The sequence below is a fragment of the Athene noctua genome, unplaced genomic scaffold (genome assembly GCF_965140245.1).
Source record: "Athene noctua unplaced genomic scaffold, bAthNoc1.hap1.1 HAP1_HAP1_scaffold_42, whole genome shotgun sequence".
Lineage (NCBI taxonomy): Eukaryota > Metazoa > Chordata > Aves > Strigiformes > Strigidae > Athene > Athene noctua.
In genome coordinates, this window is record NW_027437539.1 from 1,113,678 (window position 1) to 1,128,341 (window position 14,664).

A 14,664-nucleotide genomic window follows, 5' to 3' on the forward strand; every position below is an offset into this window, starting at 1 on the left:
CGCACCTACAGCTAAAGTCTATTTTGGCTCTAGGAGTATTTTTATGGAGTTTTACTTCTATGAACCTTAACTCTGCCACTTAAACATGGTCTAATCACGAAACAGTGTGGGGCACCCTTATGTCCTCCACTTAGGAATGATGCCACAGCCTGGAGACACAGGTGTGTCCTTTGGGTCTGCCGTGAATGGGATTCTGGATTGTCAGAGTATCCCTGTTACTCCTTCCAGGTTTTCCTAGTCATGGCCACTGGCAAGTTTCATCGGTCCATGAGGTCCTCCAAAATGGCTGATGGACTCCAGAGAAAGGTGGCAGTACGCTGTTCTCCGAAGGTGGTCGGAGAGGCAGAGCGGCGTGTGCCTGTAAGTACCTGCTGGGGGCCGGGTAGGAGCTGCCCCTGCCCCTCCTCTGCCTTCCCCTCCCGTTGTCAGGGCGTTGTGGAGCCAGGCACCACTCCCCACCTCTTTGCTGCCGTGCTTCTGTTGGAGGGGGCTGTCATGGTGCGGGGGGGTGGGCTGTATTGCTTCAGGGAGAGTCCAGGGTCTTGCCTGAAGGTGCCAGTGGAGCCGGGATAAAGGGACGTACTGGGCCTTGCACGGGAACAGCTGAAGCACAAATGTGCTGCCTTCCGTCCTCTTTGCTGTGTGGGCAGTAACATCTCCTGTCACAGGGGCATACCTGCCAGTGCTGCCCTGGCCACACCGCTGGGCTGCTGGGCATGTGGTGGGCTGCTCAAACCGCCCGGAGTCTTGACAGGACACGGCTGTCCCGGATGGAATAGCTTCCAGAAGAGTTGTTTCACGGTATCTCGTGTCCTGTGTGGAGCACAGATGCAGCCCTGCCAACAGCAGTGGGGACGCAGGGTGATTCCTCCTTCCCGCCCACAGCTGTCCCCCTTGCTGGCTGGAGCTCCCTTCACTGGGGGTGGCCCAGTGCTGAGGCTCTGTCAAGGAGACATCTCTGTATCCTCCTGCGGAGGGTCAGTGTGGCCAGAACAGAGAGGAAGCAAGTGCCGATGGAAAAGAAATAACGAAAACTTGGACCCATTCCTCTCCACCTCCGTCTTGGCACAACACTGCTCGTCTGCTTTCCTCTGACTCACCCAGCAGTGCCATCTCCACCTGCGAGTTGGTGTGAGCACTGTGCAAGGGTGGAGTTAGGGGATTTCTGGTAATTCCTCCCCGCTCTCTTCAAAGGTCTCTGGCTCAATCCAGCAAAACTCAAGAGGGGACAAATACCCGAAGAGCAGAAATCCCCAAACATGTCACATCACCTCATGAAGGAGGAGCTGAAGGGACAAAGCCACTTGCTTAGAGCGTGTGTATTCCGCTCTATATCATTAATTTACTGATGTTAAATATTTCAGCATGTAATTTACGGGACTTCCAGGACTACCGTAGTGTCTGTGATCACAAATGGCTCATCAGTGGCACTTGAACAGGAAAAGTCTTTCTGCAGAAAGGCATTTCTGTAGCTCTTGCTGGTGTTTTGCATTTCAGCTGACTCCCTCTGCCTTCCTGAAGGAGATGTCTCTTACCACCCAGCAGAGGCTGGCCAGCACCCGGGAGATGAGGCGGCCCCGGATTACCCAGCTTCTAGACATGGGTGAAGCCTCCCATCACAAGGTAACCTTTTCCCGCCCTTTTCCGTGCTGTTTGGTGTGACATTTGAAGAGGGTGTGTGTTTGTGACAGGTGCGCCTCCGGCCCATCTGAATACCTCAGTGCCCAGGGCTTGTTGTCTTTTCAAACTGCTGGTGGTGGTGGAGTTCCTTCTGCTGGGGTGAAATGCTGGGGTTTCAGCCCCAAGCCCCAAGTTAAGGCTGTCATGTGGGTGATTCCCCCAGCCCTTCCCAAAGGGGGGTGAGTTTGCCTTTAGGCTTCCCCCCAGGGTGGGCGGCCTGGCAGACAGAGCCATGGGGTAAAGGAGCCCCAGGGGTCCCGCAGTCAGTAACCCAAGGTCAGGTGTCCACGGAGGGATAACAGCTGGGACCCCTGGCAGGAGGGGCAGTGTCTGTGTGTGAGGGGGATGCCCTGTGCAGAGCTCCCTGTTGGGGAAGGGCCTCCCGCCTCCCTGGGACTGGGCTCCACTCAGGTCTGGCTTTTGTAAACGCGGGCTGTGCAGAGATTCAGTCTGTGGCTTCCTTGGTCTGATGTGTTTGGCTCGTTGACTCTGTTGTCTCCCGTCCCTTCTATGAGAGACTGCATGTCACCATTTATCCCACCCATTGCTGGTCATGCGGTGTCGTTGTTGGGGTCAGTGGGATTGATGTTGATTGTGTATAATCTGACCGACTTGTCTGTACCCCCAGCGCTCACCCATGGACTGACCCTTTTGTATCAAACACAACTTGGTTATTGGTTCATCTTTGTGCTGGCTGTGTCCTTTATGCTAGGCCTAATAATTGGCAAAACATGGGGAAAGGTAGAATGTTTTTCCCTGGTGAGGGGTTGGAAGTCCTGATCTGTGCTAAGTCAGTATAAATAACCTCTGCTGAAGTTGGTGGGTTGTGCTGTAGTTTAGCTACCACTGCTGAAGTACGATGCTGGGGGAAGGCTGGGGCAGGCCGCAGGGAACTGAGCTTGCTGTTTTCCATCCTCCTGGTGAAGCAGCCACCTCATGCTTTGGTGTAGTCCCTGTCAAATGCTTGTGGTCGTGGGACTCCCTCAACGGTGCATTAATGTGTTGGGTTGGAACAATGTGTGGGACCTTCACAGGGTGTTAGATGTTTCAGGCTGCCGGATATACAGGGGACTCGCCCTGGGCAGAGGGGAGTGGAAGTGCTTTCTGTGGGTCGGTGGTTTCTTAGATGTCTGTTCAAGCTGCTTTTCTCACAGGACTGCTCACTATAGCACACAGTCCAAACGGGTGGATCGCTGAGGTAGGCTGTTGAGTAGAAAATTGCCAACAAGAGACCTGTAACCAATTGGTGAAGGATTGCCCCAGGCAGCACTGGAGGTTGGGAACGCGTCAGATGAGCGCACCCAGGGCTGGCAGCGTGCTGCAGGCAGGAGCTGCCGTGTGAGCGTGGCTCCTGTGGAGAAGCAGGAGGCCTGCCTGGGTCTTCTGAGTGGGAGCAGTGCAGCTGGGAGAGGGGAGACAAAGCAGGGGGGAATTTTCTCAAGTGTTGCCTCTGCTCTGTAAACATTTGCTCCTTTGTGTATATTTTCAGACATGCTTCTGCATGTCTGCGTGAAATAAATTTAATGAGTTAATGCCTTTCTGCCTTAAATGAAATGGCAATAATGGAATGCAGTAAGGCATCTTTTTAAAGCCTGTGGAAAAAGGATGCCAAGTCCAGTCTTACTCAAGTTGCCCAGTAATGCTGAGAAAAGAGCTAAGCCTTATCACTATCCAGCATTCACCTCTTTTGTCTTTTCCCCAACTACTGTTTTACTTTCTTTTTAGCTTTACCTCACCTGGTAGTGTTGTCTTCTAACTGGTTTCTAGGTTCTCGATGAAAAAAGATATTTAGGGATGTGTGGGACTTGTTCTCTCTGTCTCAGAGTAAAGATCATCCCCAAATTGTTTCCCATGGAGTCTCATGTAAATTCTTGGGTTTCGCTTGCTCCGTGAGTGCTGGTGGCTCTTCAGGAAGGGCTCTGGAGCTGTGTGACCACGTCAGCACAGGGCTCTGCTGGCAGTAGGCGCTGCCTTGCATTCTGGAGAAGGAAACCTGGAGGAACACCCACCAAAAGAGCTTCTTAGCTTGAGCCTGCTCAGTGTGGTCCAGAAACTTTTGATCAGCTCGGAACACAGGTGGGGGGCTGTTTCCCTAGCGTGAGCTGCACGGACGTACTCACCGAGAGACTGTACTCCACTGGAGATCGGTGTCGGATTGTGTCATGAATCTTTCTGCCAGCAGCTGAGCCTCCTCTCACCGCTCTGTCTTGCCTCTCCAGTTCTCAGCAGTTGACCTGGACCAGAGCTTGTTTCAGCCTTTTCCTTCAGAGGTGGTATTTCAGAACTACGTCCCCTTCGAGGTCTATGAAGTGCCTCTGATTCTGAGGAACACTGACAGGGTAAGTGCTGGGGTGCGGAGGTTTAACACCATGCTGGAGGAGGAGGAGAGCAGTGTAATTCCTGTGGTTTACCGCATAACGAGTTTGCTGCAGCACAACACATCCAGAATAAAATGTTTCACCACCTTTATTTTGTAAGAGGGTGGAAATCTTCCCATGCTGGGGATTCTCCCCCTGATTTTGGCCACGCATTGGTGGTATCTAACACAAAGGAGCTTTTCTAGTCAGCGTCCTTGCCCTTGAAAGCCTGGATTGATGGGGATGTTGAGGGTTGTACAGTTGTCACCTGCTCTCCTGCTTTACCTCGAGTGAGCACCATGTGCTGGTGGCTCCCTGGTTAATCTCTGTTTCTGGCAGGGCACCTCTGCCTCTCGCAGCCTGTTCAGCTGCCTCTGTGCAGCTCAGTGTCAAAGCCCAGGGCTTGAGGCTTTTCCACGTCGTGCTGGAGGGAGTTATGGTTGGTGGCGTTAGCACTCCAGGAGGGTGTTTTGAAGCAGCAGGGGAAACGGACTGCTTTAGCAGAAGCACTGGGAGGCCTTTAGGTGCCACTTTAGGCTCCTGCTAAGCCTAATGCAGTTCTGCTCAGGTTTTTCTAAGCAGTGTGGCTCTCTGCTTTCCCTTTGGAGAACCTCAGCACATCCAGTGTAATGTTCTCTTGAAGGTCTCCACCTTTACTTGAAAAAGTTGTGATTGTTTTGAGATTTCCCATGAAAGTTGAGAAGGAGAAGTTGAAAAACGTCAGCACTGTGGTTGCACTGTAAAGAGGGAAATTGAGACCTTCTGAATTTTGGCAGGGGAAACGTTTGCTTGAATGAGGCAGGTGCCGAGAGCAGCTGGTGGGAAAGGAGCTGAGTGGGAAAGTGCTCTGGGAGAGAACATTGTACACGCAGGGGTTTCTCTTGACATGTAAGAGTAAGTGTGCTGGAATCAGAGAAGGTTCAGAAAAAGAAAGGTGTAATTAAAGATACTGTTCTGTAATGAAGAGTAAGATGTGCACGTGAGAGGAGGGCAGGATGGGCAGATGGAAGAGTACGTGAGAGCCCGTGAATTAATACCCCCTCCAAATCTACCAGTCTTGTTGGAAAACAAACAAGTGGACAAAAAAAAGCTGTCAGGGCATGTTGCAGGTGGGGGAACAGCAAGAGAAGTCAAAGTATATTCTGTGGTGACGGGTTTTGGCAGGGGCTGGTTGAAAATGGAAGACCCTTTGGCAGAGACAGTTGCAGGGTGGTCCCTCAGTTATTCCTGGAGAGTCCTGCCCCGCTCCTGGCCTGGTTTAGCTTGGGAGTACTGGGGAGAGCAGCGTGGGTGTCCCTTGGACAGGGGCCCATGCTGATTCTGGGCACTCTTTGCTGTAGCTATCCTCTTTCCTGATTAAAATGTGCCTCAGTTTCCCTTTGTTCCTATGGCGCTGCCTTGTTCCCATTAAGTCTTTTGACTTCAGCTGCTCCGTTATCCAGATGGCGCTTCAAAATATCTGTGGTTGCCAAGTACCGGCCAACAGGCAAACAGTCAATTTGCTCTATTTGTGCTTCCTCAAGTGGACAAGAATATCTGCATCAGCATTTCTGCTATTCCCAGTAAGAAATAATAAACCTGTGCAGCTGCACCTTGGGATTTGTGTGCCCTCTAAAGGGGAGGCAATGTGTGAGCTGTTGATTTTTTCCAGAAGGAATTAGTTTTGAAGCTAGCAAGACCTCAGCCATTGGACAGCTCTGGTGTATAAGAAAGATGAGCTTTAAGGGAAATCCTTGGCATATTTAAGTACACAAACGTGGAGATGATAATCCCAAGAGAGGTGGTTATATTCTAATTTTGCTGGCTTTTGGTGATGTCCAGCGACATTGTACTCTGTCTCCAAGTTTTTCTCACCAGTTCTGCAGGTTCCTCCAAATCACGCTGACCTGTACTGCCCAGTAGCCTGAGGTTGTCTGCTCCGTAAAAATCCAGCTGACAGCGAAGTGTATATTCCAGATAGAGGCTGTGTAGTCATTCAAATACACAAGTGCTTTGCTGTATGGTTACTGCTCCTCCCTGTGTGTTGTTGAGTTGCTTTTCTGTCTTCAGGCTGCTCCTCACCACCCTCAGCGCTGTTCTGGGTGGCTTTTGCTGAAGGTCTTAGCTCCTCTCCCAAGGGGCTTGGTGACTAAAATGTTTGTTTGCAGTGTGGAATTGGCTCCTGGAACTTGCTGACCCCGGGCACTGCTGGGAGCAAAGGGTGTTTGGAGACGTCAGGACTGCCTCTGGCCTAGAGGTATTTTGCCCTGGCAGAATGGATTCCATCCTGGTGTATTAGGTGCCTGCACCTCTGTGAGGAACTGAAGGCATTGATGCCTCAAACATTCATTGACACAGAAAGCCTCCAGGACCGGCTGTGGCCTTTGTGGTTAGTCTAAGGAATGTCACCCAGGGAGCGGGAGTGTGTGGAGGGCTGCACCCCCACTCCCTTGCAGTTGTATCGACAAACACCTTATGTGGGCCTCAGAGGGGGGAAACTGAGTGAAACCACAAGTTCCCCCTCAAGCCCAAAGACCGCGAATCACTGGCTGCACTGTGTAAGCCCGGTACCGTGTGGCTCCACTGTGTCAGCCAGACGCCGTGCTGGCCTTGCTAACGGCTTTGTGCCTTTGCCATTGAAGAGGCGACAAGGCCTGGCGAGAGGTGAGCATTTCTGCCCCAGAAGCAGAAGTGTGCTAACCAGCTGATAGGATGAACTGAAAAGGCAGCAGAACCTTGGCTGGGTGTGCACCCGCCAGCCAAGATGGTCGGACCTGAGACAACACTGGATCCGGGGGTGGTGACCCAGATTGCTTTGACTCTTTCTCACCTTTCTTTCCTTTCTTTTCTTTCTTACAGATTTAAAAGAGACCACATTGCTTATTATCCTTTTCCAAGTTGAAATTGTTTTCTACCACAAGTAAAACACTTTAACTGGACATTTGGTTCATTTCACCTTCATTTAACCCAAGGGGATCACCCTTGCGACTCGCTGGGCTTCCAGTCCAGGTTGTGACAGCCTCGAGAGTTACAAGTGCTTTGGAAAGGTGGTTAAGGAGGGATGTCCCCAGGGCACGGCCAGGTATTTTCTCCTCATGTTTCCACGTGAGTGGCAAAATCATAGTTTCCTGTCTTCCCTGCAGGTTCCTCGGCTGGTGAAGGTTGTCTTGGAGCCGTCGCCTTACTTCAAGTTGACCAGGCCCGGTGGTGTGTGCTGTAAGGTCGCGCCTGGCATGTGTTCAACCTTCCGCATCCTGTTCACCCCGGAGGAGAACAAGGTGAGGCTGGAGGTAATGGCTTCTGGCCCTGCTGCAACAGCTTTACCGGTGATTTCCGCGGGGGCAAGGGGATACTTGCAGCACTGCAATGCCACACTGTCCGTCTGGAGTTGTATCTGCTCCTCCCTACAGTACAGCGATTTTGGTGCTTGATTTGGCTTCCTACTGCTAAACGCCAGACAGCTGGGGGGACTGTCTGTCTCTCTTGTGAACAAGCCAGTGCTGGGGAGTAGCACAGCTGAGTTTGCTCTGGCAGGGCTGTCCCAGTGTGTCCCACCTGCAGCTCCTGCTGCCACCTGCCTCAGGTAGGCATGCTAACAAGGCATCAGCCCTGCAGCAGAGAGGAAGCAAAGCTCTTTCCCATGTCCCATGAGGCTAAGTGAAAAGTGGAAAGGGGCACTGAGATTGGACACAGGAAGAACTCTTAAGTCTAGAGTAGAGCTGGAATAGGCTGCTGAGGGCAGAGGTGGCCTTGTTAGTGCTTTTAAGGACTTGTCAGACATCTTGCAAGAACAGGTTGGGCGCAGAGCGGAGCCAGTTCTGGGGTGGGGAGATAGATCAGATAGCTTTTTAAGGGTGTGTGTCCCCAGCCTTGTCTCTATAATGCTCTGGGAAGGGGTAGGAAATACACACTTACCCTACACTCACCTGACATTAAAACAGTTCCCGTGTCCATCTTGTTGAATATTTCACCAAAGACTAAGCGTTGGTCGTGCATGTGGCAAAGTCCTTTTGAAAAGGCACCCGAGCATCCCCTGCCCAGCGTCAGTGAGGTCGCTGCGTTGCTGGGATTGGAGTTAGTGCTGTGGCACCACTGGGTGCTTGGTGGAGCCTTTGATCATCTGCAGTGGTGACTGAAGCGGGTTCTTGTTACTGCTGTAATCCCTTCCATGAAATTGCTCTATTTTGGTGCCCCCGAGTCAGAGTATCAGATAATTTTGTCTGGTTCTGCCAGCTTGCTGTGAAAGTAGGTGAATCGATGGGATTGTTTCTTCTTTGCGAGTTAACCGCCTTGTTCAATTCACGCTACAGGAATGAAAGGTCATTAAGGTAAAAAGCCCTTTGAGGTTACTGGATGCTACTGTTCAGAGTCATAGCAACCAGCGTTTTTCCTTCCGCCATGGGATGGGACTAAATGCACTGTGCTGAGACTGTTTCTTTCCCTGCAGGATTATTTCTACCAGCTCACCTGCATCACAGAGAGGGAAAAATTTATCGTGCCAATCCGAGCTATAGGTGCCCGAGCTATCCTGGACTTCCCTGACCAGCTGGACTTCTCCGTCTGTCCAGTCAAGTACAGCTCCCAGAAAACTCTGCTGGTTCGCAACATCGGTAACCGGGAGGCTCGCTACCGCATCAGCACTGAGAGGTAAAGGAGCTCGTCGTCTTTGTGCAAAACACTGTTGCCTGATAATGTGGTTGGTAAACGGTAACAACAAGGCACCAGAGCATCTGAGCTGCCGTGTTGCAGCCGTAGCTGGAAACGGGCAGGACACGTGGGTTTTGCTGTTGCTTATAGTGTTTTAAGCGTGATGCAACCTTTGATAAAACTCGGCGTGCTGCAGCGAGGTTTTGTACTGCAGTGGTGTCTCCAACAGAGCACACGAAGGAAGGCAACCTGCTGCCCTTGGGCTGTGTAAGATTGTGCGTGGCAGGTGACAGCTCTAGGAGCTTGATTCCTGTAGACCAAACGCAGTGTTAAGAGATGGGCAAGCTGTGAGGTGGTGAGAGGCATTTCAGAATTTCCCAGCAGCTGTGTGTTTATTTGCGAGTGCCATTCGAGATCGTAAATGAAAACAATTGGTATTGAGGCCCTGACAAGAACACTGTGTGGTCCAGGCACTTTGTTTTCCCGTCGGTTTGGTCTGGTCCCTGGGACCAGATATTAAGTAGAGTGAGCTTTTAGGTGGAGGTGAGCAGACACTGGCTTCAAAATGGCACCACAGCCCCAAAGCAGCATGCTAGTGAGGGCACAGGCAAAAGATGCAGCAAGTGTCTGGTGCGTGGGTTGGGGGCCTTTTCTTCTAGAGCTTTCTCTCTCCCAGATTTCCTGCGGAGTGCTCGAATCTGTAAGTATCCAGCTTGCAACCTCCTGATGCTGAGTGCCTTCTGAAGGGGTTCCATAGCAGTGTCGGCCAAAGACACCCATGCTCTGGGAGGCTGCAAGCCAACGCTGTGGTGTTCCGGTGGTCCCGAATCGAATGCTTGACATGAGTTGTGTTGTGGACAGCCTGTCCTGCTCCTTCAGGTCTCGGAAGACAGTCGCTGGTTTCCCAGTTTGCTGAATGCAGAGGGTAATGCAGCTGCAGGGAAACGGCTTCAGTTGGCTGGTAATCTGTGGTGAGTTGCTTGGTCCCGGAGGCCTTGGTGTAGGAGCTGAGGTCAAGAATGCAGCAAAGACCAGCGGTCTGACTGGGTGCACTTGAGTTCTTCAACTTCTTCTCCAGGAAAGCAGGGCTCAAAAGGCTGCTCTTTTCTCTTGTGAAATGTGAGAGTTCAAGAGGAGCTTCCACCAAAGCCTGGCAAGGCTGTTTCAGCAGGCTTCTGGGATGCTATTTAAGGAGGCTGCTGCTTTTCCCTGGGGAAACACGTAGGCAGGAACTTGTAAATCACTGCAGAGTTTTCCTCGGGGGTCTCCAGATCCAGTTGTTTCCACCCAAATAAATACTCAGTAAAGTCTAGCACTTTTTGCAATGTATACTCCAACTCTTCTGTTGAGTGATAGGGCACATGTCGAATCCTGTTTGATATGGATTATAAGAGTTTCTGAAGTTCCGCAATTAAATATTTCAGTCCTGATTTGCAAGGAAGAAATGGGAAGCATTGCAAAGGTTTTATTTCAAACTACACAAAAAAATATTCTAAACAACTGGGTTGCATGTGTACAGGGATGGAAAGCTGATACGATTTCCCTTGGCAGCTGAGGGCATCTGCCATCTCTTCCATTTCATGATGAACTTTTGAAAGCCACTTTGAAGTTTCAAACAGATGATTTAAATCTTTGAATATAAGTAGCATTTTATTCTAATTAAGTTGCCCTGACTTTCATTCAGATTTCTTTTTAAATACTCTTGGATGAGTATTTAAAAATACATGGCTGCATGTGAGAGGAAGAGGAGGAGGCTTAGTGGAGTAGAAGGGAGTGAGAGAGGTGTCTAAGCTTACAGATCCATCAGGTGACCTCTGTATCCTTTATTCTCTATCTAAACAATTTAAACTTGTGTTTTCTGGCCTGAGCATATTCAGGCTCTTGCCCGTTCACAAGTCAGCTGCAGATGCCACCATTTCCTAGTCCATCGTGCTGCTCATATCACATTTCCTTGCTGCTTTTCTCTGGATTTCTTTCTCTGTGGCATCAAGCATAACCTGTCTGCCTTCACCTTCAGTGCATTTTTTCAGTCCATCTCCAGTCCTAACCTTTCCCCTCAGCTCTTGCATCTGGCCACTTCATGATGACATTCCCTGCCTGTTACTTACTTATCTAAAGGCTTTGATGTTTTCTGCTGTGCATTTCCCTCCAGTGAAGAGCTCTTGAGTGAAGCCATGGGGCCGATTCGGCATCCTTCTGGTGTTCCCCGTTCGGGGCTCCCCCTTGCCATGGTTTCTACCAGAAGCACGGCTGCATTTTGACCACTTTCTCATGAAGGGAGAAAACCACCAAAGCACTCCCTGTTATGCAGTCTGGCTTAGTGCTTCTCCTCCCTCTGCAGGTCCACATCCAGGTCTTAACTGCCTAGCATGGCAATAAAAAATCATAATAGTATAAATAGAGAAAGTCTCTTCCTGTTGTCTCATTGTCAAGGCAGGATAATGAGTGTCTGCTCCATGACATTCCCATAGATAAATGTCATCCCAGTAGGCTGGAGCTGAAAATGGTGTCTGGAAGCAGATCTCAGTGCAGCACTGCCTTCTCCTGACATTGCTGACGTTGTGCTGTGCCATGCTGTGGGGCTAGAGGGGATCAGTCTGAGATAAGATCCATTTAGGAACGTCCCCACCAAGCTCTGAAGGCTCAGGAAATTATCCTGCGAGGCACAGTGCCTCGAGCCCCCTTGCATCCCTCCCCGTAGTTCCCATACGCTACATGGAGGCGTGAGACTGGCGAGTTCCTGTAGGACGTGCAAAGACCATCCAAGGACGTGAAAATAGAGCCTAGGTGCAGTGAAAGAGGGAAGTACAGAGAGCTTGTGAGGTGCTGACTCCACACAGGATTTTTCAGCACAGAGGTGGAGTTTTGGGTGCTTTGAGTGTAGCAGACTGGGTTTACTGGAATAGTTATGCTGCTTGACCGTTACTAACAAATAATATATGCGAAGATTAAATGACCTTTGTTGTTTTCCTGCAATAGATCTTAGTGGACAGAAGAGGCAATTCAGTCAACAGTAACTTTACTGTCTTCCTTGGGTTTGGAGGTAGCTTGTAACGAAATCGATCGTCCCAAACTGAAATGACTTTATAAGGCCCCAGTAGACCAAAGGAAGGGTGGCTGCAGGAGATAAACACGCCACGGCACTTGAAGTGTCTTGCAGCCTCCTTGCACACTGCGTGTGCCAGAGGTGTGGTTGCAGGAGAAGAGGCAGCATGGTGGTTTGAGAGCCTGGGCCACAGAACCGCCCGCTTTGTTCACTTGTCAGTCGTGTTTCTCAATTCTGTCAGGAGTATTTGGCCTTTGGTATCATCACGGGATGCCCAACTGTCAAGGTGGGGAGCTGTTGCCTGGTGAAAGTAAGCAAGATGTAAATGCCCAAATACATCATTATGAAATTGCTTATGAATCTTTCTGAAGGGCAATAACAGGCAAGGTCTCGGCAAGTACTGATGGGCAGGTCTCTCCTAAATTGGTGTGGCTAGATAAGTTTATACAAACTGGGGCCTGCAAGGTGCCATTGGGAGATCTGGACTTGTGGAAGTTTAGATATCGTACAACAAAGCAAGCCGACAAATGGACATAGTTAAAAAGCATGTCAGAAGAAAACGAGCTATTAAAAAACCTCCAAACCTGGTGGGCCAAGCAAACAGTTACCGAGTTAGGATTACAACCCAGAGCCCCAGGTTGCAGTGCTTGTGAATGCACAGAAAACCTCCTGTTCTAGTCATCTTGATGTGCTTCTGGTCATGGCACTTCATGTAGCCGGGGGTTTGATGGTTCAGGCTGTACATGGGATCCTCCTGCCAAGTCTTGTTTCCATGTCACTGTATCGCTCTAATCTGCATTTGCACTTACTCAGCTTTTTCTGATTGCTCTTTAGAGCAGCTTTCATCGTAATGCTGATGAAACGTGCCCTTTCTTAGGTAAACTAGGCTGTTTTCAAGGTAAAGAGAAGGAATTCTGCAATTTAAGCCATAATTATTCTCTGGTCTTCCAGAAAGACACTTATTCTCCCTCCTGTCTGACTGCTGGGCTGCAGTCTCCCTGGGACAGGTAATGCCCTGACGTTTGCATCTCTTGAGGTGGAGTTTATAGGTGTCAGGAAAAGACAGATTCCTGCGGAAGTCAGCGTCAGGTTGTGCAGGCAGATCGCTCTCACCCTCTCTGTGCTCCTCAGAACCCGTCCTCTGGCTGTATTGCCAGCGGTCGGACTCCTGAGCCTCCCTGCAGAGTAGGGGCGAGGTGAGGTGGCTTGACACCCCAGGGTGTTCGGAGAGCCGGATCTCTTCGGAAGTGAGAGTCCGTAGCGCCATTTCAGATCCTCTGTGTTCTGTTTTTTTCTACTGGCTGTGGCTTGTTTGCTTCCTGCTTGCACAAGTGAGCTGAAGTGGAGCAGGCTGCAAAAGGAGCATAGTCCCCGCATCACCCACAGTAGCCCTGATGTGTCTCTTTCTCTCTGTTGCAGCCCCTTCTCTGTGGAGCCCTCCATCGGGACTCTTGGGATTGGTGATGCCGTGCAAGTGACAGTGGAGTTTCACCCGCTGAAGACCGGGGATCATTCCGGTTCCCTGGTAGTTCACTATGACACGGGTAAGTGCTGGGCACTGCGTGGTGCACGCTCGCTGCATCCTTCAGAACAGAGCCCCTTCTAAGCAGAATAATGTTAAACTTGCTTTGCAAACCCCTTCTAAAAGCTTTTCTTTCAAAACCTCTGCACGTTTCAGTGCTTAGAAGGGAGCAGATAAGGGGCGAAGGCTGAGCCTGTTCTGTGTGTCCTGTTGGCTGTGTGCTGGTCCATCCCTGGTGTCCACGCGGTGTTCTCCACCCAGCACGCCCCGTGACAGTCGTCTGCCATCATTGCCCGTTGTCGCAGCCACCTTAATTCCCTCTCCGGGTGTACCTCCCCTGTCCTTTACCGCGGGGGAAAGTGACAAATAGTTGGTGTTTAGGGGGTTGTTAAAGTGGATCCCCTCGAGCAGGAATGAGATTTTTGGCCTGCTGCCTTCCTGGAGCTGCTGAGTGGAGGAAGGGGGACCCTTGATTCTCCGTTGCAGTGTGCACATGCAGGTGTGAAGTTTTATTCCTGGACAATGCTCTGTTTGAAGTGTAATATGGGGAACGCACATCTGTGTCGGACTCTCTCTGAAGGCCCCCTGTCTCGTACACCCCTCTGTCCCCTGTACTGCTTCTCCATTGTCTTGCCACAGACCCTTTTTTTTATGTTGCCCTCTACCCATCTACATCCCACACTTGACAGGGCTGAAGCAGCCAGGGCTCTTGGGCTCTTGGGGTCTGGCAGGGAGTGCTCGCTGCCTCCCAAGATAGGTGTAAGATTTATACTAGGGTACGAGAAGCAGCTCAGGCCACAGAAAATGCTGTCAGCTTTGTAAGTCACTTTAAGAGTAAGTGGGAAAAACTCAAGGTGTGATGTTAAAATGCTTCTGTCTGCCTTGGTTCAGCAGAGGTATCTTGTGATGCTGGTCGAGACACTTCCTCAGTTGCCTGAATGCATCTGGTGGGCAGTTTCTCTTGCCTGAAAGAGAGGTTTGTTTTGTCCCTATTCCTGAACTTCGTTCCTGGGAGGTGTGATGTCCTCACCTAGGTGTGACTGTGATGCTTTAGCCCCAAAATGAGCATTTTATTGCCTTGAGTTTATAGAAGTTCTAGAAATGCTCCTGTATATTCCAGATGCTCTTTGTAGCCTTCTGAGTTGTCATAGCTTTGTTTAATATTTTTCAGTCAACGACACATTCACAGAGAATGGTTTATGCTCACTCAGAGAAGCTCATTGGTTTGGGTAACACTTTCTTGACAGAACTACTGGAATTTCAGACAGAGAATGACAAAAGGTGCCTCATTTGTATGCATACAGGGAACCTATAGGATAAACTTCAGAGGGATAGATCTTTTTCTGGGTTAGATCAGGGCTAACTACACTAGAGGTTAGGGCTGTGGGGTTTATACCATGTGACATGAAAAGTCCAAGTGAAGAATCCAGGGC

At 50.3% G+C, this 14,664-nt stretch overlaps 1 protein-coding gene across 1 annotated transcript in view; it reads left to right on the forward strand.

The window, feature by feature from the left end:
* The first annotated feature begins 254 nt into the window (after positions 1-254).
* The window catches only part of LOC141954940 (hydrocephalus-inducing protein homolog), a 67,822-nt gene continuing 53,412 nt past the window's right edge, over positions 255-14,664 (forward strand). The window contains exons 1-6 of the mRNA XM_074895047.1: positions 255-360; positions 1,498-1,623; positions 3,900-4,019; positions 7,160-7,294; positions 8,464-8,663; positions 13,129-13,253. Coding sequence (XP_074751148.1) covers positions 268-360; positions 1,498-1,623; positions 3,900-4,019; positions 7,160-7,294; positions 8,464-8,663; positions 13,129-13,253 — 799 coding nt within the window. The 5' untranslated portion in view covers positions 255-267. The remainder of the gene's footprint in view (positions 361-1,497; positions 1,624-3,899; positions 4,020-7,159; positions 7,295-8,463; positions 8,664-13,128; positions 13,254-14,664) is intronic.